General features: G+C 41.5%; 2 protein-coding genes across 7 annotated transcripts; one reads left to right on the top strand and one right to left on the bottom strand.

Annotated features, from left to right (window-relative positions):
- Positions 1 to 213: 213 nt before the first annotated feature.
- On the top strand, positions 214 to 5,051 carry olfml3b (olfactomedin-like 3b). The gene is made up of 3 exons (XM_028997842.1): positions 214 to 592; positions 1,798 to 2,083; positions 4,147 to 5,051. Exons 1-3 carry the CDS (start codon positions 491 to 493, stop codon positions 4,929 to 4,931), a joined length of 1,173 nt encoding a protein of 390 aa, XP_028853675.1. The 5' UTR covers positions 214 to 490; the 3' UTR covers positions 4,932 to 5,051.
- Positions 5,030 to 27,620, bottom strand: syt6b (synaptotagmin VIb). 6 transcript variants are annotated; one of them, XM_028997836.1, is made up of 7 exons: positions 26,947 to 27,620; positions 12,014 to 12,386; positions 10,247 to 10,811; positions 8,095 to 8,215; positions 7,726 to 7,897; positions 6,885 to 7,035; positions 5,030 to 6,803 (listed from the first exon to the last, which is right to left on the bottom strand). In XM_028997836.1, the coding sequence occupies exons 1-7, from the start codon at positions 27,197 to 27,199 to the stop codon at positions 6,732 to 6,734; spliced, it is 1,707 nt and encodes a 568-aa protein (XP_028853669.1). In that variant the 5' UTR covers positions 27,200 to 27,620; the 3' UTR covers positions 5,030 to 6,731. The 6 variants fall into 6 exon arrangements, with proteins under 6 accessions (XP_028853669.1, XP_028853670.1, XP_028853668.1 ...); XM_028997837.1 differs by having other exon boundaries at positions 12,014 to 12,194; positions 26,947 to 27,619; XM_028997835.1 differs by having other exon boundaries at positions 12,014 to 12,389; positions 26,947 to 27,618.

Genomic DNA, 27,620 nt, shown 5'->3' with positions numbered 1-27,620 from the left:
CTGTATCAGGGACCACTGCAGTGAAAGCTGAAATGCCACAGTGCCATCTTGTGTTTCACGTTTCAAGCCATTCCCTGTAAAACTTGCACAAGATGTCAGGAAATAGGGGACTTATGCAACCCCTTCAGCCCTCCAACTAAAATAGAAGGGGCCACACAGTATCACTGCACAGACCCAGATGGAAAGTTTCTCATCTGAAAGTTGCAGTACAGCTAATGGATTTTTCCCTCTGCGTCTGATGAATTTGGTGAAACACGAAAAGAGAAAGAAGCAAACAGAAGCAGGAGAGAAAAGAAAAAGTAGCGGGGGCTTTGGAGAGGAGGAAAAATTGGCGAAACCAGCAGTGCCAGATGTGAAAGGTCCCTCCCCCCAAAACATTCCAGCCCAGCAAGTGAGTGAGTCTGAAATAAGTGAACACAACCGCCTCCTTTCCGCTCCCCCTCTGTTTCTTTTACACACCGGAGCAGGACCACGCTGATACCCCCTCATCATGAGAACCCTTCGGCTTCTCCTCCTCATCACCGTTGGCCTGGCCAGCGCACAGCAGCAAGCCCTTATGGACTATCTGGAGCGGAGGCTGCTGGCCATCGAGGTAAGCCAGCACTGCCTGTCACAAATAAAGCCGGGAGTCCTGACCCGCAAAAGATTCCTCTTGAATTCTGTAGGTGACCTGGATTCGCGTTTGCCAGTTTTGATTCGTCATGACATCAATTTCTGTGTTGAAACAGGACTCCAAAGACAAAAAGTCAGCTGCAATTTTCTGTGTTGTATGTGAATGCCTATATACCCAATAGACTACAGTGTGAGGAGCTGCAGCAGTGGGTTAAATGCCTGTAGCCTTCACTTCACTGCTTTTTGATCTCCCCTGGAGACAATAATCATGCACAGAGGTTACTGTAACCACACATACACATACACACTTTCTTTACCATCTTAAACCATCACCTTCATCCCCCACCCAGGCAGTTTCCATGCTCGCTCTGATGTCCAGGTTTCATTGACCACAGTGTGCGCTGCTCCCCTTTCAGAATGTGCTGATTTGGCACTTAAGCCTCCTCAAAAGTGAGTCCATTCATGTGGCTGCATTGAAAAGGGGCTTTTCTGCTCTTTCCACACACAGTGAGTCACCGCTGCTCATCTCCTGCCAGGGAATTATCCATTTGTGGCGTTAAAGACGCTGTCCAAAAGCCAAACACCGAGAATGAAATCCTGCAGCTGTTAGAAGAAGATTGAACTCCACACCCAGTGCAACTATTATGATGATTATAGCTCATTTATGCACTGATAAATTGTGCACAGACAAATTTGTCAGGTGCTACCAATTTTTTATCCTAATGTGTCAGATACGTTATGAGATTGGAATGATTTTGCCCGAAACAGTTTAAAATCATTCTATCCCTTCTTGAAGGAAGTGTCCTAGAAGCATAAAAACTAATAGTGAACGCTCCCACAGAGAATGTTTCAAATGCATTTTTAAAAGCTGGAAATTGTTTGCTCAGCCAGCTTGATTGTATTTAAAACTTTACGATGGAACAATTCACACTTTCCCCATGTCTTTGCTTTGCTGCTGAAAATAGCTCTGGGCCCAAGTTTCTGTTTGTCAGATGCAACATATCCCTGCAGATCACCGCTGCTGTGAGGATTTCAGGTTGCTCTTGGACGTATTTGTGATCTTGTTGAAGTATCGCGTGTAGGGAAACTGGAACTAAACTGTTTTGCTCTCATGTGAAGTGGCAAAATGAAAACTCCCTAACTGAGTAAAAGAATATTCTGTTTTCCATCTGTCATCTAATCTAGGACCGAATCTCCCAGTGGCATGAGCAGACCATTCGCTATGCCTCAGATCTGCGGGAGCTCAAACAACAGATGATGTCTCAGCTGGAGAACCTGGACAAGAATAAAGACGGGCTGAGGACAGACCTGGACAACATAGGGACGCGCGTGGATCGCGTGGAGCGGGAGATGGACTACCTGGAGACGCAAAATGGAGCCCAGCCCTGCGTGGATGTAGACGATAAGTTGGTGGAGCAGCAAGTCACTGTCATCAAAGAGAAGAACAAGGCCAAGTATGCCAAACTCACAGGTTTGTATGTCTCAGAGTCCCAGGGTAAGGATCAGGGAGGAACGGAAGGCGCTATTGCCTTGATACAGTGCATCCAAAAAGTATTCACTTTTTCCACATTTTCTTATGTTAAAGCCATATTCCAAAATGGATTAAATTCATTTTTTCCCTCAGGATTTCCTGAGGAACACCCCATAATGACAACTCAAAAAAATATATTAAAAATAAAAAACTGCTAAATCACATCTACATAAGTTTTCACAGCCTTTGCTCTTTGCTTTGTCAATTTACCTTTGGCAGCAGTTACAGCCTCACGTCTTTTTGAATATGATACCACAAGCTTGGCACACCAATCCTTGGCCAGTTTGGCACATTCCTCTTTGCAACACCTCTCAAGCTCCATCAGGTTGGATGAGAAGCGTCGATGCACAGCCAGCCATTTTTAGATCTCTCCAGAGATCCAGAGTCTGGGCTCTGACTGGGCCATTCAAGGACATTCACAGAGTTGTCCTGAAGCCAATTCTTTGATATCTTGGCTGTGTGCTTAGGGTTGATGTTCTGCTGAAAGATGAACTGTCGTCCCAGTCTAAGTTCAAGAATGCGCTGAAGCAGGCTTTCATCCAGGATGTCTCTGTAGATTGCAGCAGTCATTTTTCCCTCGATCCTGACCAGTCTCCCAGTTCCTGCAGATGAAAAATGTCCCCTCAGCATGATGCTGCCACCACCATGCTTCACTGTAGGGATGGTATTGGCCTGGTGATGAGCGGGACCTGGTTTCTTCCAAACATGATGCCTGGCATTCACACCAAAGAGTTCAATCCATGTCTTATCAGACCAGAGAAGTTTGTTTCTCATGTGGCTTTTACTAAGGAGTGACTTCCTCCTGGCAACTCTAGCATACATGCCTGATTAGTGGATTGCTGCAGAGAGGGTTGACATTCTAGAATGTTCTCCTCTTTCCTCAGAGGATCTATGGAGCCATTGGAGGACCACTGGATTCTTGGTCACCTCCCTGACTAAGGCCCTTCTCTCCCGATTGCTCAATTTAGGTGGCCATCCAGTTCTAGGAAGAGTCCTGGTGGTTTTGAACCTCTTCCACTTATGGATGATGGAAGACACTGGACCTTCAAAGCAGCATCATTTTTTCTGTAACCTTCCCCAGTTTTGTGCCTGGAGACAATCCTGCCTCAGAGGTCTACAGACAATTCCAGTGACTTCATGCTTTTGTGCTCTGACATGAACTGTCAAATGTGGGACGTTATATAGAAGGTGTGTGCCTGTTGAAATCATGTTTAGTCAACTTTTCCAAAGGCTGTGAATACTTTTGTACATGTGCTTTCTAAGTTGTTTAATTTTTAATAAATTTGCCTAACTTTTTTTCACATTGTCATTATGGGGTGTTGTGTTTGTATTAAAATCTTTGCAAAAAATTAATTTAATCCATTTTGGAATAAGGCTGTAACATAACAAATTGTTGGAAAAGTGATGTGCTGTGAATACTTTCTGGATGCACTGTGTGTACAACAAGGCACAAGTAGGTGACCAACTGCTTTCACAGTTTCATTAAAAAAAGAAAACATTTTTTACCCAGACACACGGCTCTTTTTTTATTATGCATGCATTGCACTTTACCTTCCAGCCATCCAAAATACAATCTTCACCCATACCATGGTTTAACATCCACTTGCCAAATTAATGAAAGGGTGTTCACTTGACAAATATTCTTAAAATCCCTGTAATGACATAGGAGTTCCATGTTTGAGTCACACAGCAAACTATAAATATTACTTGTGAACATTTAATAAAATAATAAAGTTATTAATATAAAATAACATAATTCCCAGAAACTTACCAGAAAGTGTGCTGAATGTGTCAATATTTCCTCATCATTAGATAAAAATATGTACAGAATATTAAGACAACACTTTTGGATACTGAAGCATAGTAGCACAGTAGAGCTCTGACATGCACTTGAACAAAATAATTGAATATTGTGATAAAAAGTGTAGACTAACACTGAGACTCTACTGCTGGCTGATTTATATTTTGTGCAAATGCTGTATTGTTTATGTCCTTTCTCTCAGACTGCAGAGACATGATCTCCAGCATCAAGGCAATGAAAATCTTGAAACGTCTTGGGGGAGCCAAAGGCATGTGGACCAAGGACATGGGCAGTGGCTCGGGGAAAATCTACATCTTCAATGATGTAGATGGTGACACATTCTTCGAGTTCGCCTCCGTTCGTGACTTCAGCACCTCCCAGGGCACAGAACGTGCGACAGCAACCAAACTGCCCTCTGCTTGGCATGGCACAGGTCATGCAGTATACAATGGGCATGTGTACTACATAAAGCAAGGCGAGGAGATGAGGGTGATGAAGTATGATTTGCGTAATGGATCTGTGGTTGACAGCTCTGTATTCCCTGTCAAGGACCAGATCTCCGTCTATGGCCTGTCCAGCGACACCTACGTTGACCTGGCTGTGGATGAAGAGGGCCTCTGGGCCATATTTGCCTCTCGGGAAAATGAGAGGCATATCTCTCTTGCCAAAATGGACACAGACACTCTGGCCATTGAACAGATATGGGACACACCGTGCCAACGGGAGAACGCTGAAGCCGCTTTCGTCATCTGTGGCACGGTTTACGTGGTGTATAACACCAAGCTGCCCAGCCGCTCACGAGTGCAGTGCGTGTTCGACGTCAGCGACATGGTGACCAGTGATGACGCCCCTCTGGTTTACTTCCCCAAACGCTACGGCTCTCACTCTAGCCTGAAATACAGCCCAATGGAGCAGCTTATCTATGCCTGGGATGATGGCTACCAAATCCTTTATAAGCTGCTAATGAAGAAAAAACTGGAAGTGTGAGAAGCACAGCTGGAACAAAGGAAAAGCAAGCACTCCAAGTTATATGAACTGTACCTTTTTACTGGGCAAATGACCAGACTAACATGTTTATTGGGGTTTGAATAAAATGCATCAAGTTTATCTCATGCATCCCTGATTTAAAAAATACAAAATCCTTCATTTTGTATCATTAACCACTAACGTTATAACATCTTTCTTTAGTTTAAAATGATGCTGACCATGTTCGTTTTATTGAGGTATAGTAAAGTACAAGGTCAACTTTTTATGCTGCCACTCTACAATAAACAGAATTGGACACAGTCTGCCATGCACAGTGGGATAGCAATATCATCAAATATCGCAACAACTAAAAATTCCAGGGCTCTCTTTTGTATTAATAGTATATTAATTTGTGGTTCATCTGAAGCAGTTTATGAAGAATGATAATATATTTTAAATGTAGACTTGCAAACTTCTTCTGGATTTCCACATAAAATGTTTAGGACCATCTTTTAAAAACTTAAACAGCCATTCACACAACTGAGAATTCATGTTATTAATTAATTAATTAATTAATTAATTTATTTATTTATTTATTTCCCTCAGGAAATAGCTAAACATATTGAATAGATATTTTATTTACATAAATTATGAATCAACATGGAATTGAAAGTATATTACAAAGATTTCATATAAAAGTGAAAAGTCTGTGTAATAGTAGGTTGAAAATGGAACTTCATCCAGTACTTAGAAACACTGATCACAAAGCATATAACAACATGGTTTAATCCAGGGTGACCAGTGGAGAACACCACAAACTGGTTAAATAGCAAATGTTACATTGAAATAAAAGAAAAAATTAGACCATTAAACCATCAGTGGATGTTTCTTTTCACTAAAGCATAAACAGATACACTTAGAATTATGTGGGATTTTGTGCAACCTTGTCCATTTTTCAAATGTCATAACGCACTCTAACAAGCAAATGGAAAATAGTGCACCATTCTGAAAGACATAGCAGATTAATTTACGAGGATTGAAGTCAATAAATGTTGGTCCAATTATAAACCACTGCCTTTAATGGCCCACAGTGGTCTAAGAGCATAAGGGTTGGGGACCGAATGAAGTAATATTTAAAGATTTCTCTTGATGTACAATATAATACAAATCCAGGAACACAAAATTAGTCTGACTGTCTCTGGCACAGATATTCACCCTGCAAGCCAGTACAACGCACGACATCAAAATTCCACAGACAAAAAGAAGATCAAAGGAGATTTTCAGAGAGTTTTCAGAGAATGTGATTTAAATGAGTAAAATGTGTGCACATCAACATGAATTCTCTGCCACAAATGCACCATTTTGATTAAAGTATCTAAAATATAGTCTGATGTTATTATTACATCTCACAGTACTCAGCATAAAAAACAAAGAAGCAGAAATGAAACAGAAATAGAAATATGACACATATGAGCAATACTAAGATCACTGAAATGTACACACTGATGTATTAAGCTCAAGAGATGCTGCCTCGGCAGTTCATCAACTCGTCCATTCCTTCTGATGAGAACACAAGCGCCAGCACTGAACCTTTGGGTTGGCACAAGACCCCTGAAGGCAGATTGCTGTCTTCATAATCTGCACGCTGTTGTATAGAAATCCAGCAGGTTCTGAGGTGATGCTGAAAGTACTTGTGACAGGTAAACACGCCACATTCGTAGCTGTTCAGAAACCACCTGGAGGACATTTGGGTTCCATGGTTTTTGTTGATCGCAGAGCAGTGGACTGTGGAGGGAGGGGCTTCAACCCCAACCCCTCTCTTTATGGACTGGAGGGGAGTCTGGGGGAGGGGCAGGAACCCTGGCTGTCAAAGCTGGAGGTACGTGTTTTTCGCTGAAACGGAATGATCAAACAATGTGAAATGACTCGATATTCTGATGACTCCATTCGAAATTATTTGAAAACAGAGATCACCTCCTTCTCCAGCTTCTTGAATTCCAGCAGGGGATGCCAGTGAGCGATGGGCTTGCGGGGGTACGCCAGCATTTCATTCCAGTGGTCTCTTCCCAGGCCCTCTGCATGGCACCCAACCCTGTTGACACCAATTATCTCATTGTGTCCGACCCTGCAGAGAGAAAACATGATGGAAATGCCGCAGTATAGACTGTTACCATTTAGCACCTTCCATTCACTCTGCAACACACCCGCCTAAGGACATGCTGCTCTTTTTCAGAGTGTATTTAGAATGATTTATTTTAGGTAAATGAAATAAGTCAGTAACATATTTGCCAAGGTAACAGTAAATACATGAGTCGTATGTGTCATTGACTTCCTACAGAAAGACTCAGGATGAAAGCCACCAGGCAAACATACCTGATTGCTACTTGTTTTTAAGATGCTTGTTTTAGGTTCAATAGCCTAAAGTTTCCCATTATGCCTCATTTGAATCCAACAGAAAACTCTAAACTTATGTTTACTTTTATCAGCATTAAATCTTATCAAAATGGTTAACTGTCACACCCTTTCTTGAAGGCTAATTAAAAATAAATAACAAAACATAATACTCGGTATGTATGTAAGCATCACATTTCCAGATGAACAAAAAACAAGACTTGTTAACAATATTGGCCTGAATACAGTAAATACAGTAAAACTACATCGTTTCGTTACATAATAATACAAAAAGCATGGGTACTGTACTATACAAGCTGCTAATCAATATTTAAGAGGCAAAGCAATATTTGTTGTGTATTCATGATCACAGACTGTCTTTCTATTTCTGCTTCAAATTTCAATAGAAGAAGCTATTGCTCACAGATCGTAGTCCATAACAGATATTTGCAAGCTGACTTGATCCATGTTCTCTGGGGGAATGTCAAAAATAATGGCCTCGTTGTAGATGGGATTCAGTGTATTCTTCTTAATAGTGGTCTTCTTCTTTTTCAGACGCTTTCCATCACAAACAAGAGACACCTTCACATATGGATCTGCAGACAAATAAGAGGAAGGCTTTTAAGACATTGTTCCCAGAGGGTCAAACATCAGACGACACAAACTGTTAAATATTGTGCATGATGTAGTGTTAGCATTCTTATCTTACTCTGATGCAAGAAAACAATAGATGCATATAGGAAAAGAACGGAGGTGCCATTTTTGCCCTGTATGTAAAGAGCATTGGTAGTACCTGAGTATCCAGTAATGTCCATTGCCTTGAGGTTCCGGCACTTGATAACAGTGAGAGTGAGTCTGCCTGCTGTGGGCAGGTAGCAGAGTGAGAACATGATCTCCCCCAGGTCCACACTCTCCTGCAGAAACACATAAACACACATCCGATAGATACATTAAGACAAGGCAGAGCCTTAAAAGAAATGCCTCTGTTGTGATCAGCATTGTTTCCGGGGGAATTTGAAAGTGGTCTAGCCTGCAGTGCTACCTAGGCAGGGCCCTCAGGATGACACAAACTGAAATAAAGCATCTAATGCAACTACTCGCACATAACTGCACTCGTGGAAACACTTAAGCACCTGTACCTCTTTGTCTTACAAGCTCCTTGCATGCTTCTGGAGGGACGTACTTCATGGACCGAGCAAGTGCAGGTTGTAAGTACACACCGTAACACTCTGATCTCATTTGGCACACTGTATGCACACTAAGGCAAACAAACGTGAGATATGAAGATCACAGCCAAGAGCCGTCTCCCAGCTGTAGGCCCTGTAGATGAATATCAATAAACCGGACCGAGCAGCCATTTGCTCAGGACCTTTATTAGTTCACAGAGGAGACTGCTGACAAAGCCTAGTGGCAGGAGGTTCTTAGGAAGCCTCTCACAAACTGCTCCATAGAGATCAGGTTTTTGATGACGTCATGCCATTTCCAAAGGCTCAATATCATTATCATTCACAATATTCTGTTATTTGCCTTTGGAGACACAGTAAAATCAATATAAGGTTTCAGCACGTCACTTCCTGAACATTTATATGCATGCTCATACAGTATAATCACAACTACATTTGCTGTAGAACCTCCACGACATCCCTTTATTTTTATCCCAACGATTACATGTCTGTGTAATTGAGGGCAATTCACTTGTTTTGCCAAGGATTTTTTTTTACTTATTGCTTCTACTAGTTTGCTCTAGTCAACACACGACAATCACCATTTCTCCAATGACTTTAAATTTTCAGACTGCATTCCAGAGGGAATTACCAGATGGGCTTGAATTACATAAAAATACTGTTAATTAGTTAGCTAACCACATCATGTTTAATCTTGCATGATCACCACTACTACTGAAAAGAAAGTGTGTAGGCCAGCTTTCCTCTGCAAATATCTTGCCTTTGGAGGATTAGGCCACCTAATGAAACTGTATATTTTATTATGGTGCATTATTAATGATATTTATGATTGTTTTTAATTTGAAGCTAGGGGTTGCATAATTTATTAACAGTGAAATTGACATTTAGCAGTACAGTGAGATCCGTTCTTTTACTGCATAAGCTTAATGAGTATTGATTTCCACCCACTTTGCAGCATGCACGGTGTATAAAAGCTGGGTGGTAGAGGCAAACTTTAACATGGTAGGAACAAATATATCACAATGTTCGAATACAGTTACACAAATTAGCCTTAGAGTCTGCATCCAGCAACAGTGAAGTGTTAGTTCCATCTATGGTGGCTTCTTTTGAGTTTGTAGGTTCTTTCATTGAACTGGGAACCACGAAAGAAGATTCATGTTGCTTTTGTGAATATAAATTACCTTTTTTTGTAAAAAAAGATTGCAGATGCCCATATAAGCCCATCCTCTTGTACAGTAACATGCTGACAGTTACAGTCGGACACCATTTTCTATCTGACACAACAGAACAAACACACTATACATATGAACAGGAATGCATTATGTTACGTGAAGAATTATGTATTATAAACAATTAAAAAATGTTTTAAACAGCGTGCAACTGTGTAATTATGTTTAAAATTGTATTTAGTTTTGAAAGTGGTGTTTGGCTAAAACTTGCATAAATTAATTACTTGAGAATAAGAAGTTTAGATTCTATTGGTGTATATTGTGTGGAACCTGTAAATCCTATCAATCAAGACAATCTTCTCTGTTTTAACTTCTTGGAGAGAAGTGCCTTTCTAGGCTGTGGGTAAATCCTTTTAATTTTAGTCACCCTTAATGTTATGCATTGTAAGGGAAATAAGGGTGTGTATGGATGGGTGGATATTTAAACTGTGCTGTTTTAGAGACTCCTTCACGAGAAGAGCATTAAAGTGGCATATCACCTGACTACCTGCCTCATCTTATCTGGCCAATAAAATAAGATTGGCTGTCTTACGCTGGTGGCGTATTGAATGTCTCTCCAGATGGATGTTTCCCGGGAGAGGTCAGACACTTCAAAGAGGTTATCCACAATCACCTCCCCTATCATGTCATGCCGCGAGAACCTGTCAAAGTCAAAGACGCTCAAGTGCAGCTTCCTCGCCGTCAATTCTTCATAAGCCACCGGGAACTGGAAGGTCTCATCAAACGTCGGGTTGAGTGTCTTACGGTGGACACGAGTCTGGAATTTACGTTTCCGGTCAGGCAGGAGGTAAACTTTGACATAAGGATCTGAGCTGCCACAGAAGTCTTTAGCAGGTAAATCAAAGGCCTTGACGATGTTCACAAGGAGGGCTTCGTTCTCATAGTCATACTTGAGGGAGAAATTGATCTTGCCACAGTTCTTGTCAGATCCATTCTTTTTGGAATCCTCTGCCTCCATTGTGTTCTGCTTGTAGAGTTCGGGTTGGATGCGACCAATGCTGGTGGACTGCTCCTCAGCATCCAGGAACTCGCTGCCCCGGTCAAGACTGGTTACATGGTGCATCTGTCTGGGAAGGTGCTTCTTGAAGGAACTATGTCTACAAAGAGTAAGACTAATTACTGTTATGACACACAAAATGATCTCAGTGTGCTGCCTAAACATGCTCAGTTTGAATGAGAGTGCTAAAACATCATTTTACAATGGTGAACTCCCAGTGCAGTATCTGCTTTATTAAAAGACTGGAGAAAAGGACACAGGAAAAATATACTGAATAAATACACTGAATGAACCTCAAACCTCAGTAAAGAATTATTATGGCTTATGAATGATTTATGGATTCTTGAGGGATTTCACACATCGTCTGACATCCAATATATTGTGTAGATATCCTGTTTTTGTTTTTGTTTTTTTATAAAAAATTAGAATTTTTCGGGCCAAATTAAATGATAAGGACCTCCCAAGGCATTAGTCATTTGGATTTTAGTAATACTTAATTTTGAGGCATTTTTAGGCAAGGTAAGGTTTTCATAAGATGAACAGCCTTATGGTAGGTGTGTAAGCCATATACATCTACAGAGGGTACTTCAATAGATCTGTGAACCAACAAATGAAATTGATTTGAAAAAAATCATTGGATACTCTAGAATCCTAAGAATCACATTGATTTGAGTGGTTCTTTTGGGATTTGAATACAATGGAGCTCTTATATTTTTCTTAGTGCAATATGTCAGAAGGTCATTGCAATAGTCAACCCTATTGAATTGAACCCCCTGAGCAAATCAATACAATGTCTAACATCCACTGCCATCTGCTACCACTCATAATGACAGAGATTTTCTGTCAGCAAAATACGTTCAATGAGAGCCAGAGACCACCTACAGATTCGATTCTCCTTGACAGTTATAAAATTTAGATCATTAACTCGATTACGAATGACTCCCACTGCCCCTCAAAACTGCTTTCCAGTAAACCATCACTACAGGCAAGAGCACTTTGTTATACCAGACAACTGAACTGAAAAAAGTATTAATCAGCATCTCAAAATGACTTTGTACAATACTGTGTCTCTGTCAGTGTACTTTTCTTTCGAAATCTTTGAACAGTAAATATTAACAATGTATGCCGGCTCTCATTAGCTGTGACATGATCCAATCCACATTCGTCCTGGTCTCATAGCGCTAGTAAATTGGATTATTATGAGTTTATTGGATTTTTGAACTTAATGCTTAAGACATTTTCAACCTCCATCGCATGCCTTCTCAGAGTTAGACAACATTGGTTCGGTAACCTTGGGCTGACCTGTTGGAGGAAGCTGGCTCTGTGGTCTGACGGGCAATGCGAGTACGTCGTAGCAAATGGTCCTTCATGGACAGATGCACGTCTGCTGGGATGTCCGGGGACGTGTGGCTGATCTTCACTGCTGCCTCCAGGAAGTTCGCCGGGTCTTTCAGCTTCTCAGCAGCCATGGTGTACTGGCGAGCTGTGGAGACACCGTAGCCGTTTTGGTCTCGGCTCGTGGGGTGGCCAGCAAGGGTTAGGGTGGTGGCACTGGATGAGAGAGCTTTGCGGCGCCAGGGCACCCAGCACAGCTTCCAGGAGGCAAAGGTGATGACACCAAGTAGGGCCAGGCCACAGGTGACAAACACCACCAGCAAGAGGCTGAAAGAGATGTCTGCTGTAGAGAGAGATGCCAGGGTCATCAATACAGACAGGAAGATATAGAAGATACAGAAAGACAGGGACCATTAATCACAGCTTAATACTCAGAAATTCACATTTTAATGTCATTTTGTCTTATATTAAGCCAAAAAATAATGCATTTGGACTCAAATCCAAATTGAGCTTATTCATAGACTGTATCATTAATAATAATATATTAAAATAACCACAGACTTTTGTGATTAACATTCTATGAGAGTCAATTTTTTTTTCATTTTTACTTATATTGCATTTATGTATGAATGTTAAGCAAGAAATGCCCTTGAATTCCTTCATGAAATCTTTTGAATTGAGCTGAGATGGATTAGAAGGTGAAAAGACTTCTGTGACACATTGGAGTCATACATATGTTTTAACTTTTTGAAGAAGCTGAGGTGAATCCTGCATAGAATGATATATTGTCTTTTTCCACCGGCCTTATCCTCTTCTGAACCCATACTCACAAACAACGGGTGCAGCGAATAGATGAGTAGCGATCATTATAAGACTCGCAAATGTGCACAATGTGATTACAGTCTTATTTATAATAAAAGAAAAACAGGCTCACAATCCATGCCTGAGCCATCCAGCTGAACTGAGCTTGCTATATATAATCCTCAGATGATATAATTAGATATCTCAATGAATGAGGAACTGCTGATCTATCTGTTTTCTTACTGATGTGTTAGCAGTGTGTGAGAATTCTTAGACCATGAGCCAAAATATGAAAGAAGCTGTATCAATACATTTTCAAATCAAAATGGTCTCGCTCATGATCAGTGTTTTCCTCTGAAACAATTGCCACAGCACAAACACTTAAACTGCATTATGATTATAACGCTATAAATGCATGCTACAATTTTAACACTGTAATTAAACATTATGAAATACATGCCCACTAAAAGGGGATGTGGCTACTCATTGATGAAAACATCACCAGTATTTAAATGCTAAATATTTATTTTCCCATCACCGTTAACATCTGTTCATTTTGGGCTGATTTCTGTACAGCTCTGCAAACTGCTGCAAAAATAAAATGCTTCTCTTTCTCAAAATATATAAGGGATAAAAATAATTTAAAAAAGGATATATGATCCCTTAAAACCTTGTAGGATATTTATTTAATATTATTTTAGAGAAGACACAACATGTGCTTTTTATATTTATTTTTCCCATTCAATAATAACCACTTTATTCAAAGGTGCAGAATAATCTCTGTTTGAGCCTCGGTGAGTAATGCGATCTTTAAAAACCTTGTGTATCTCAGATCAGTTACTGGTTGTTATCTCAACGTTCTATGTGCCCTGTCTGTCAGATCCAGGCACAAGATGCCTTTTCTCATTTCTCGTCCCCCCCCCTTATCTGTTTCCACATATCCATCTAGTGCAGCAATTGCAGAAAACCCATATACACAAAGTGAAGAAGCCTTCCTCCAATCTGGGTCTGCAACTGCTGGACTTCTAATCAGTCTCATTTATCACACCGTAGCCTGGCCTGGAGAGTATCATCAGACCTTTATTTGGCTAACATAAGTCATAACAAATTCATCACATGTACATTCATCACTACCTCTGGTGAAAAATTGAGGAAGGTTTAGCCAATGCCCCCAGCGGTGGAGTGAAGAATGCGTCATTCCCTATTCATTCCCTATTGGGGGTTTATAAAATTAAGGGGTCTATTTTATTAATGCTGTTTTGAGGCAATCTAAAAACTAATGAAGCAAATTGTGTCAGTTCGAAGAATAAACCAGTTTTAACCACAGTGCTGCACCAGCACTGTCTGCAACACTCTAAAACAAGATGCTTAACACTTCTTGACAGGCCAAAACAGTCTGCAATTTTCACCTTAATGAATACATTAACAGAGTTTTTCCCTCCCAATCGTTCAAATTTAGACACTGCCTAATTTCAAGCATCAGCAAACTACTGAGAGAAACACCCCGCTCTCCCAGACAGTCTGACTCTCCTGCCTCTGATGAAATATTGATGCAAGTGATGCTTACACAATCATTACACAGTTTATGCTTTCCACAGTCACAGTTAATGACCCTTGCCATTCTAAAGACTAACTACATCGACTGGGGACGTACTGCAGCACTCGAAAGGTGTGCAAAAGGGCGCAGCGGAGACTGTGACATTTTGCATGCCAAGAACAAAGGAGGAGTGGGAAATATTAAAGTGGCTGATATGGATCGGAGGTATTTAGAACACAGGCTAATTGCCCATTTGAATATGTATCCGAATATCTTGGCTGAGCTGAGGTGAATTATAAAAACATGAAGGTAAGTGGCAGAGAGAGAGAGAGCGCGACAGAGAGAAAAAGAGAGAATGGGTTTTAAATGCCGCTCGTCCAGCAGAGGCTGTTGCCGCACCAGACTTGTGGAGAATTTGCTGGGACCAATAAATCTAATTAAGGCTTGTTTGGTATCAGAGGCTGAGAGCAACCAAAGCCCTAGGGTTTTTTTGCTACTCTTCAAGAGCCTTCAAATCCAACCTGGTCTCCATAGAAACCTGTCCATTACACCCCTACCGACCCACCCCCCCATTTAACTTAACGGCTCTAAAGGGGGAGGATTTCATCATTCCCACGTTCAGCCGTGAATGCAGGCTGAAGCGGCCATTGTGGTGCACAGGACTGTACTTTAGCACGGACGAGTTTATTTCGAATGCAGCGTGCGGCGGCCCCTCGGCCCGGGCTCAGATGTTGTAATGCGCTGCGTCTGATGACTGCAGTGTTATTCCCTGTGTCAAAGCCCAGGCGCGAATCTGTGGGGAAAGGTGGGAGGGGGCTGAGAGCAGCAAGGTGGTTTAAGAGCCCGGTGCTGATGATATAATCCATCTGCGAAAACCAGATAGAAATGCTAATGCAGAATGCAGCAACTTATTCCAAACAAAGTTGAAGTGCAAGAGGAAAAGTTCAGGTTAGAGACATTGAAGTGCTTCAGGGCGACACACGTGCAGCTGCTCCTATGATGAATCTACATCACTAAATATTGATTTGTTTTTTTGTAATTATACTTTCATCGTATATTAAAGTAATCCAGCATTCTAAGACTTGCACAACAAGCAACCTGAACTGTGAATTTTTCTTTTTGAAAAAGCAGCAGTTAATACAACCCAGTATAGGGACATTCCAGGGCAAAATGGGAAAATCATGGGCTGAGAAATGTTCAAAATATTCAGTATGATAATGTGCATGCTGTAATTGGCTGTGAACACTTTTATTATAATTGGACAAAATCATTTAAGATCGCCTCAACACATGCTTTGTGAGTTTCACACTGCAAGGTTAAAATTTCTGTGGGAACAGTAAGAATTCCAACATCTGCATAAATAATAATTGACTCAGCGATGATTTCTGTAAATGCAGACCATGTGACAGGATGGTTCTGAGCCACACCTATGTAGGAGAGCTTCACCAGCAATGGCGTGGTCATCATGGTGAAAGAGGAAGGATGATGCAAGTGTTAATCTGAGCTTTAATGCTCTGTTTGTGTGCAAAGTGAAAGCATCCGTTCCAACTCAAATGCATTTGAAAACAGCCCAAATACACTTAGATCACACGATTCATTCCATAGATCACGGAACCTGCTTTCTTAAACTATTTATTCCACATAATTTTGGCCATATCACTATTACTTAGAAAATTAGAAGAGGTAATAAGCTGGCCATCAAACCTTCTGCTATATTCAGGGTATGCTCATGGTCCTATGAAAGGCCCCAACTTCAACTTCGCAGACTGTGTTTTTTTTGGGCCAGGAATTATAGAGTAAATTGGGATTTGCACAATTAAGGCCATTAACTTCAACAATGTCGCAGGGCGTACAGATAAATAGAAGTGAGAAGCATAGCAATCATTTTGAAAATGACGATGAAAAAAAAATATTAACAAGTTATTACCATAGTTCTACATGTATATGTCACCCTTGGGCTTAGTGTGTGTTGATAACCATGGATAACTATGATAAGGAAGAGCACATTGGGATCACTTACAAATCACAGCTCATTTGGTGAACACTCGAGAGCAGCATTCTCACCTACCGGGCCATGCAGACACTCGAGATAATAAAGGCACATACAACAGAACAATGTCGACCGTCCAATAAGGGCTTTTAAAAAGGGAAGGAAAAAAATAAAAACATGCCATGTGCCAATCTTCCCCTTTCTGCGTGAAAGTGGGTTAGATTAGCATTTGTTGTGCTGGGGACAGGGGAGTGTGAATAGGAGATAAGACGCACAGGGCCGGGCATCACTGCTTTTGATGGACACAGCCAGCCACACAGAAGACAGGCCGGAGCACGGGGGCCAATGAGAGTGCTCATCTGAGCAAATAGCCCTGAATCTCCCTGTCAACTCTTTTTAAAAGCAGTCATGTGGCTCTAAAATGTTGGGGGGGGCTTTTCAAAGATTTATGCCATAGCGACCAAAGTTAGACAAATACAATATGAGAAAGATGTCATTTGTCAGCAGTGGCTGCCTTTATTGGTATTTCACTTAAGGCCATCTCCTGATTTGTCATATAATTTATCACATTTTATGAAACAGCCTGCACAACATTGATTTAACAATTCCTGATTCAGTCCTGCTGTCGGAGGGCCGTGTTGGCAACCAGGAGCAACATGGCACCTAAATTCTACACATAGCAAGAGCTGCCATTAAGATTTTACAACATTTTAAAAACATTTTCCCTATTTAAACCATTCATTCAGAACAAGCCTGCTGCATTTTGAGACTATTTGTGGATCCTGCATATGCCATTTGTGATACTATTACTGATGGATGATGCACTTTGTATCTGTGCAAACAGTGGCTCAGGTGATACCAAACACAAGCTTTCATAGAAAAAAAGAAAAGAAAGTAATCACATTGCAGTGGCAGCTGATGAATAAATCAAATACGAATGTTACTTTGAAGGAAGGGGGCGCCTTACCTGTACCACAGTGTACAAATGTACTGAATGAGACTGCGGATAATAGCAATGATTCTGCCATAATGCCAACAGAGCCAAAGCCCAGCAGCAACGCATGCATAAAACATAAGGGGAGAGTCGCAAAGTCTCACACTACAAAAGCGCTGTAATACGCACGCTGTTTCATCTCCGTCCCTATAGCGCCAAACCAGCTGTTCAGGTCTGAGTTTTAAACCAATCCCCCCACTCCCCAAATCCTCTCCACGGTATTTTCACAAACTGCCCATCACAGCAGGTTGTGCACAGGGCTCTTATGAGAACAAATTGTGGCAATGGGGCTGTCAAGGATACTTATATCTTCATCCTCTCTTCTCTGCAGCTGACAGCTTCCGATAAGGCACGGCTCCGCTACGCCACTGCCCCGGGCAGCTGTGGCTTCTGGTGCCAGATCTCTGACGATCGAAGGGTTAACGGTATCAGGGTAACGTCTCATTGTCATGAGCTTCAGACTTCAGCCAGGCCTCCAGGGGCTCAAAGCTGTGGGTTCTAGGGGGAGGGGGGGGGGTGGCCTGTGAAGTCTGGCAAAGTGTAACTCAGTATGGAGCTGTGATGAACTGCCCTGTCACTGCAGCACAGAAGCAGGTCACAGCGTCCACGAGCAAACTCCCCGAGACGCGCCGCACACCCTCACACGACTGCGCAGCCGCATCGTAACTGCTCTGCATGTGTTGATACCGTGCGCCGGGGCCATGTACGTGAGCGGGGTGTGGATGTGTCTCTACTAGACTAAATTATTTAACCCTGGCTCCGTCTGCAGTTTTGCACAGCAGCGCTTCGGAGCCGGACCTGAGCAAACTTCAGTGCGTCCCCACAAAATGCAGCCACTACCATCACTCAGCCCTTCACAGCACAACCTTTCATAGATAATGTGTTTATGGTGCATGCAGCCAGTGGTATACAATACAACCGAGAGCAAGACGAAATGTGGCTTTTTGAAGACCAAAAGCATTATTAAGTTTCCTCAGCAGGAATATTAAACAGAACACCTGCTTTTTCCTGATGTTGTCGGTCAAATTAGCTTAATGATGTGAAAAATCGGAGGTAGAAAAGCAAATCCTGAATTTATATATATGAAACAAAGAGATATGAAAGTGCTTACTCCTAAAAAAAAAAAAAGATACTTCCCCCCCTCGCCCTCTGTACTTGCATGAATTATGATAATGAATGAAGCATCTGGACTGCAGTACTCACCGCAGGGCTTCTGTCCCCCCCCCTCTCGCTCTTTGTCCCTTTTTGTCGCTCCTGTCCCTCGCTCTCACCGCGGTCGGGGGGTCTTCTCAGCCCGCAGCCTCCCAGCCGAATGATGCGTCCGCCGCACCGGCGCACGGGACGTCGTTTCCATGGCAGCGCGGGGATGCCGGGAGGCGGGGTTAGATACCTGCCGGGCCCGGAGATCGGTCGATGCGCGAAGTAACGGGTTTCATGGTGCACTTCGTGGTTTCTTTTATTTTGGCCGGGATCTTTGCGAAATTAAAGTAAACTTTTAAGATTTTTAGTTATTATATAAAAAAATTGCAAAAAATAGCAACAAGGACAAAAACGGAGATTACGGCACTAAGTAATAGTGACCTGAAGTGCCCGTTTCTGATGAAGACCCATATTCCCCGTAATTAAAGCGTGTAATTCCCAGATTACTGATAGATTATTGATTCTATTGATTCTGTTAATACAAGCACATGCAAGAGTTTTGTGCAGGAAGTAGGCATGCTGCTTACCCCAAATGTAAAACACACATACACACACACACACACACACACACACACACACACAAAGAACCTAAGATGCAGCCTTCGTGCTTGCAGCCTACTTCTGGCAGGATTAACATCAAGCCATCCGGCACATCTGACTCAGATGAGATGTTGGGATGTGCCGTGGGTATTTATTTATTTTGCAGTGAGCATCAAGATCAGAATAAGAACACATTTCAAATGTGACTGCGAAGGTCCAGCACTTGGTTATTATTTTGGGAACACCTTTTTATGTTCAGTGTCTGAAACAAATGTCTTATAATATAAATTGATTCAACCTGCCGTTGGATGTGTTGCATTATGCAATATCAGTTGTATTTGAGTCTCACAAATGCAGGGCCCAATTTTCGCAATACTAAGTATTGCATGCAATGGTGAAAGTCGATTGGAGGGGACTTTGGGTGCATGCAGTGGAATTTTGCAAGGTGTATCGCCCTCCAGATCACAGTGAATCTGCAGGCATCCACAAAATTGGCCAGTTGTCACATGCAGTGTGGTGATGGAGTCAAAAAGCATTCACACAAAAAAGCAAGTGTGGTTTGGTTGGTAAAGAGCTCATTGCAATGCTGTCTCACAAGTACTAAGTTCAAGTTTGATATTTACAGGCTCCCTTTAAAGGAATTCTGGTTGCTCTTTCTGTCTATTATAATTAATTTGCAAATGTATTTGTTACACCTTAAGACTATTAAGCAAACAAAGCAAGACAAAGACTGTCTGGCTTATAATGCCCAATGCCAAACTGAAAGGGTCTGTTGTTCACTGGACAGTTTTTTCTCACCTCGTTGTACTAAAAACTAAACTAAAAAGGTATATCGGAAAAAAAAAAATTGACACATATGGAAAAACTCATGCTGTCCTCCTTGTAAAAACAGTGTTGTGTGTGAAGTCCACAAAGCTCTTAATTCTTAAGGAAGCTTTTTTGCAGGTGGCACAATGTACTGCTAAATCTGTCTACCTCCCCTTAATGTTGTAACTATGTGGCTAATATCAATCAAATATGACCTTCATATTATCGCTAATAATATTTTCTACACAATAAATGTACTTTTTTTAAATCTAAAGTCAATTTTGTCTCTCACAAAAAAGGAGCAACATATCTGGGAAAGAGGAATTTGTGGATGATCAGAGAATGACCCAATTATGCTTGGGCCCAAGGGGTAGAGGTGATAAAAACCTGAAAACACAAGTTCTATCATGTTCTTTCTGAAGCCATTCTACTCATCCAGCTGAATTTCATAATTGGTTTGGCTAGAGCCAGATACTTGGAGTGTACTGATAAAGACACAAAACGTGTTTGAAATGAATAATAAGTGATTAAAATATTGATATAGTTTTGCATGCCAGATACAGATAGATAGATAGATCTGTCCATAGATCTGTTTTAAATTGTATACAATTTGCTCCCCATCTCCACTAATTGCTGTAACTGTACATGTAAAACCTATTATGACTCAGGAGTATTCTCCCTTGGTCAGCTTTGCTAACTAGCCTATGCATGAAATCAATAACATGGCAATTTGAGTGGGAGTAATGAATTGCTGCAATTTATTGTATCCTTAATGAATTTATTGTGCAAAATGTTATACATGAACAATATGCGGAACACATTGCATGCATTACACCTCTGTCAGATTAAGATGTGTGGACCAATAAGTAATCTTACTAGCTCAAATGGGTTGTAAGGATTAAACATTACACAGAATGATGCATATGCAAAACATATGCATCTGCAATGGTAATGTACTAATTAAGTATCCATCTTACATTAGATTGCATGTAATGTATCTCATGTAGAAGAAGTATTTACCCAGTTGGCTGAGTTTATGGTATGAGCTGAAGGAGAATTTTTTTCCATGAATACATTCTATACTGAAATACATATGTTTATTTGAGGGTATTCAAAGTACAACATCTCAATTGGCTGCAGTTCTAGGAACTGACACAGTTGTGCATGTGAAATGATTAGAATGATCTAAATTCCAGCTTTTGCTAACTTTGTACTACTAATGACTTCAAGTGATTTAACACAAAATTGGATACTTATTGCTAATCCACTATGCCACCACAAAAATACATTCACCAGGTAACTTTTCACAGTGAACGGTTTTAATGGATATAAGGTTGGTGGAGTGTTCCTTTAATGGACTTCATTGCACTGGGGCTCCCAGTAGACGTGTTTCAAGAAGGGGGTGTTGCTAATGTTGTTCAGAAATTGTGGCAGAGCTCAGGGAGGAGATGGCAGGATCAGCCTTATTTGGATTTGGCTGTCCCTCTCTGCAGCCTCCCACATCATTACTCTTCTCCACTGAGTCTGTGTGGATTATCTCAGATGCTGGGAAATTGGACTTGATTCCTGAAAGCTGCGTGTTCAGTACCCTGCTGGGACAGTAGTTTGAGTCTCGGGGCAGGACACTTGACCTGCATACCTCACTAATTCATTAATCTGTGAATCCCGTTTACTTTCTCTGAAGGAGGATGATTTGTCTGAATGTTGATGCTGCACATATCAATAACGTTACAAAAATGTTTTATGTAATATATATATATATATATATTACATAAAACATTTTTGTAACGTGTGTGTGTGTATATACATACATATACACACACACACACACATATATATATATATATATATATATATATATATACACACACACACACACACATACATACACACACACACACACACACACACACACACACACACACACACACACACACATATATATATATATATATATATATATATATATATATATATATATATATATATATATATATAAAATTTAAACCATTCATAAATACAGTTTTATTTTATTTGGCTCTATGAAGTGATTCCTCCTTCTATTAACACATTCACCTTACTTAAACTTTTACAGTTTAATTAAACGTTCACAGTGAAAATAGCAGAGGAAGTATTTGGTCGAGCAAGATGACTATGATAAGCAATGTTCTTTAGAGGCTTCTCGACGTCTGCCTGGCTTGTTAACCCTGGGCCAGTGCTGCTTAGCAGAAATGTCAGAGAGGCTCATACCGGGCAGCCCTGGGGCCAAAAATTAGATTTGTGAAATGAGTCAATTTGGATGTACCTCGTCCACTCCACCCCGCCTCCTTAAGGTCCTCCTCCTTTAATCCCAGCAGCCCACCCCAATCACCTCTCCCAGTTCAGTCCACAAGAGAGCTTTATTATTCAATTTCCCTGCGCCTGCCTTTTTTCCTGTGGTCCTTTAGACTTTTTCCCCTTTCAGATAACCTCAGTTTAAGTGAAGCTTCAGGAATAGAAAAATGTATTCCAAGAAATGGGAGTGATGCAGACATAATTGGTCATCAGAGGTTAACATCCTGGAACTATAATGCTCCAGTGGAGAAAGGGAGTTTAGGGAGTTTTATGTGCACAGCAGACCCCTCCCCCCTTTATAATACAGTACTGAACAATAAACAAAGATGCTATTGATCATCATTCATGTGAAGCCATTTGCTTTCATTTGCTTTCATAAAATATTGATATTAACAGAGACAGGCAGGACAATATCAATATGAGTCCCAGGTACAAAACAAGACAACAGGCTCTCTTTCAGAGAGGCGTTTGTGCTTTACGTCAGGTGTCACTTCCCTCCAGTGACTGATGTGTCTGGGATGACGTTCGCCGAACTGTAAATTAAATAAGGGACAATGATATCTTTGGCTGGCAGCGATGGCGCTGAACAAGGTGCAAATCCCTGTGCGGCGTGTATCAACACCAGCAGCTCGGGGTGTGAGAATGGCGCCACTGTGCACACCTGTCCGTTAATTAACACGGGCGCCATAAACAAACCTTCGGCCACTAAACGCCCGCCAGACACCACTGCTGGCTCACTCAGCCGGAGCGCGTTGAATAATTCAGCCCCGGCCCAGTGGATGCCACTCGCATGCATGTACTACTTCCTGTTACACTTGGCAAACTCGGCCATTACGCTGTGCAGCTGCGGCGGGGCGTCTAACCTTACACATAAATCGAGCCTCGGCAGTGTTTTTTTCTGAAAAGCCCAGGTGTCTGCGGGAGGCTTTATTTATTCATGCTCCCCCATTGAAGCAGCAGTAGTGCCAGGTGATGAGATGGCGGGAGGCTTTGCCAATTTTTGTTAACTAGGAAGTCGCTGGAGAATGTTCAGAACAAAGTCTGCAAAGTCGTTACATGCATATTAATTATCTGTTTACAATTACTATTACAATTATTTATGCACATTCAGTGTTCAGTCTTCAGAATAGAACAGGAACATGACAAAAATGCTGAGATTGTGACACATGGCTGTAATATGAGCAACATGAATATAGGCTTGCCAACACGTCAAAGCCATTCTAGGCATTTGAAAAATAGCAGCCAAGTCACTATGTGGGCAACATCGTGTGGTGAGGATGGTCATAGCCTAGAGGGTAACACACTTCAAAGGTTCCAAACCCACTTTCTACCATTGTGTCCCTGAGCACTCTGAGTGTCTCCAAAGGGACTGTCCTTCTAACTTTTGATTGTAAGGCACTCTGTAAAGGGTGTCTGATAAACGGCATAAATGTAAATGTAATGAATGTGGAACAGGTTGGTTTGAGTATTCAATCAGTTACATAATGCTTGAGTGCATATAGTGACATTATGTACTTGTTAATCATGTGATGATATATCTTGCTAATAGTTTGTAGTCCTAAACAAGATAGTGTGAGCAAAATAGTATTAAGGACTTTCACTTCCAAAACAACATTACAACATGTTTCTTTTCCGTCCCCGCTTCATGTAGGACCACCATAGAAGTTACAATTCTGGTCAGTTTCATTATTTTCCCTTCTCTGGCCTGAATGTATCTGAAATGGAAAAACTGGTTCCTTGTTGTCCTACCTGTCAATCCCTCAAACAAATATACATGGCAGTTGGAAACCTAATATATATTATGGCAAAGGTGACTGAGTATAATAAATTATTGAAAAGCCCCAGGTTGGACAAAATTGTTTTCTGTACATAGTGAACCAAGGCTAAAACTTGGTCCACAACCCCTGCCAGGACATGAAAGTCTGCTTAATCTGAGGCGCTGAAATTCAACCTTTTTAAAGCACCAATGTTGTTATGAGCCATATTGCTATGGCAATGAGGCATAATGACTCTGCTGGCTTTCATGAACCTTTCATTAGCGAGGCAAATGGGATTCTTATTCATATTGTAATGCCTGCAACCATCTTTTAATTTATCCTTTAGTGGCCAATTTTTGAACACCCTCCACATCTGTTCTTGATTCGGCACAGTCTTTGTAGGTTGGTAGATTTTTTTTGGATGACGCTGATAACCACGTCCAAAGTGCTAGTTTCACATACGGTAATTCTAGGCTGGTATGAAATAATTCAGCACATATCTGTGATGTACGCTGATGCCAACTGAGTGTATACATTTGTTATTTTAGTATTTTTATATTTATGCTAAAACTTACGCCTTGGGCACAGTACTCAAGGTAACATAATCTGGTAGGGTTAGACAAACTGAGTGAAACTTCTACACAAGCATGATTACCCAGTAGGACATCTATACCCTAAGGACATTTAGCAGAAAATGATTATAGTTTATTGTATTTTTATGTAAGGCCTCAACCTGCATGATTGCAAATTGCTGTTTATGACCAAATCATAAAAATTATAAAACAGTCAAATGACTGTTTTGGCTTTGACTGCAGTGTTATCTGGGTGTATGTGAATATCCAGAAAAGAAACTTGTACTGTAGACTACTGTACGAGCCATCTGAATTATTAAAAGGATACTTTTTTGCAAGGTCTGGACCTCATATACATTAAATTCATCTCTTGCATGACTGGGAAAGAATAGAAACACTGTACTGTGGCAGTTCTAATGACCATGTGTGTGATGAAACCATGGTACCTGGCATTGGTAAAATTCCATCAGTCCTACTGCCTTAGTGATAAAGTAAATATCATTTGTTCTGCCACGTGTCCAGTAGTTAGACAGTTCAGACATCTTTCAGAAAAAAAAAGAAATTTATTTAATTTCACAGAGTCAAACAGATAGTTTCCCAAAACGTTCTGGGTTACACCCACATTGATAAGCATGTTTTTGCAATTGGTTCTTTGTTAGAAAAAAATAGAAAAAGAAATGTTAAGGTTCAGGAAAGGTTTGAAATCTCTTCCTTCTGCACTTTTATCAGTGATGTGTTAGATCACAGCCAGTGTGTTCAGTGTCTTATGTAGACTTGTAAGTATGCATATTAAATGCAACAAGACTGCAGAAGTGATCATTTGTTACGTGAGATTGAGGGGATCCGCTTCCTTACTAAAACCAGGCGCCCCAGTTCCTGAAAGACTAACCACTGAAATAACAGATATCATTTAATATCATTTGCACATTACTGCTACAGGTGAATTGTGTCCTTGCGTAACAGCAGTGAAACTCCCTCTCCTGCATCCAGTGTCTCCTCTGTGGGACTTTAGGGTTCCTGTGCACTACAGTTTCCACCTGCCTCTCCAAATGTATGACCTTTGGTTTTTGGCAGGGCAGCAACATCTCACAACATGGGGCTTGGAAAGGCAGCAGCAGTCTGCCATTCATCTGGTATTACTACCTGTGGACTGCAGAGCCCTTCTCCTTCCTCTGAGAGCAGCAGGACGCTCCTCTCCCTGACACTCTGCTCCGATGTTAATTGGACTCAGTCAGCATGCATTTCAGGCTTTCACTTACAAAAGCCATGCAAGCTGTTTAAGTGCTGTTGATATGGAGAATGTGTGATGTTGGGAGTTGGTTATGAATGCGAATGGTGTGTGATCTAGAGGAAGATTCTACAGTAAGCCCTAAAAGTCTTCTCAAGTACCTTTCGCGTACCATTTTATTCCCATTTGCATAGAACCTTGAAAGTACTCTGATGAAATCTGATTATTGTAACTGTTCGATGAGGCCTAACCTTTATCTGGCACCAGTGATTCATGCTTATCAATGATAACACACAGTGACATTTGGTGACCCTCTTCTCTTGCCGTGGGCGCTGCTGGCAGAGGGCAGCTTGTTTGATTGCAGCTGTGATGTAAACGTAGAGTGACAATTAGATTCTGTGTTTTTTTTTTTTTTCTGCATTGCACGCGTTCCTGATTGGGAATCCATCTTAATTTGTACATGGCAGGGGACATTGCCATTACCTGCCGGCACAGAGATTTATCTAGCCACTCAGTCATGTCAGATACGAAATCTTCACTCTGGCTTTCATTTGGAGTGGCACACGGGGCACCATAAAACCTTGCCCAGCAATGTAGAAGGTTAAAAAGCGGCGTCTGCACATTTAATGAAATTTTGTGGTGAAAGGAATATTGAAACTGTACAGATGCCACAGAGTATCAACGTTGGTATTTTTGCCAGGCTATGATTTCAGAGACCTTGTTGAATTTTAAGTCTAACAATAAGACTTGCATATGCATTGCAAATTCTACCACTCAAAAGAACGCTACAAACAAAGTGCTCAGTTAATTCAAATTGAACCTGAATGTAGGCTTGCAGCTATCTGTTTAGGTCACTTCGGACAATAAGCTAAGCAGCACTTTTTAAGTACTTAAGTGTATCTCCTGGAAAATATTGATAGTGCACAGCTCTTCATTTGAAAAGCTGCTTTCACTGCGTTCTTTTAAAAACCCAGTTTGGAACTTCCTCCTTCCTACACAGCACCCTTTTTAATCTAATAGGGCTGTGAAATATGAGGCTTGCCTATCAACTTTGGCTTATTGCTGGGAAGCAAGGGAGGCTCAGAGACATGATATAATCACAGACAGTGTCCTCATCGGTGGCATGCAGTAGAGCGTTACCTGGTTCCGTGAGGTTGGGTTGCTCGTTGGTCAGCAGCATCAGAAAGTCCTGACAAGTGTCAGAATCCAGGAGAGGGGTATTGTCCAGGCAGAGGTCAACGATGAGGGCCACTGCCCTCTCGCAAAACGCATCATTCTCCTCCTTGTCTGCAGAAGTCATTCCGCGAGCCGAAGAGGTCCCACGCAGTCTCCCACTTTCATCTAGGACACGGAAGTGTGGGTGCTTGCCAAGCAGAGACCAATCGCGGCACATATATATGTGCAGCCAGCCTTATCCCCCCTTGTGTGTCTTCTTCTGAGCCTTGTCTCTGAGGTGAGTGTGTTTATGTATGTGTGTGGGGGGTGTTGGCTTAATGAAGCTATGGGTGCTCTTGGAGCAGTGGTGCTGCATCATTTGAAATCCACGGGCATCGCAGAGCCGAGACCGCCACTGGTTGCACCGCTTCACAGTCAGCTTCAGGTGTTGCCTCCATCCACATTCCCTTTTTTCGCTCCCTTGGGCTCTCCTGCAGTCTGGAGGGAGAGTGGAAGCATAGTGGAGGCTTCTGTGCCCTCCCTTTACTCCTCCTCCTCCTCCCGTGCCTTTCTCTATGCCCTTATCTTTCTTCCCTGTGTCCTTTCCTTCTGTTCTTCTGCATCTTCAAAGTCTATTCTTGTGGTGCAGGTTTCACACC

This window comes from Denticeps clupeoides, chromosome 12, assembly GCF_900700375.1.
Source record: "Denticeps clupeoides chromosome 12, fDenClu1.1, whole genome shotgun sequence".
NCBI lineage: Eukaryota > Metazoa > Chordata > Actinopteri > Clupeiformes > Denticipitidae > Denticeps > Denticeps clupeoides.
Note: the sequence above shows the minus strand (reverse complement) of the source record. Positions and strands in the feature narration are given on the sequence as shown.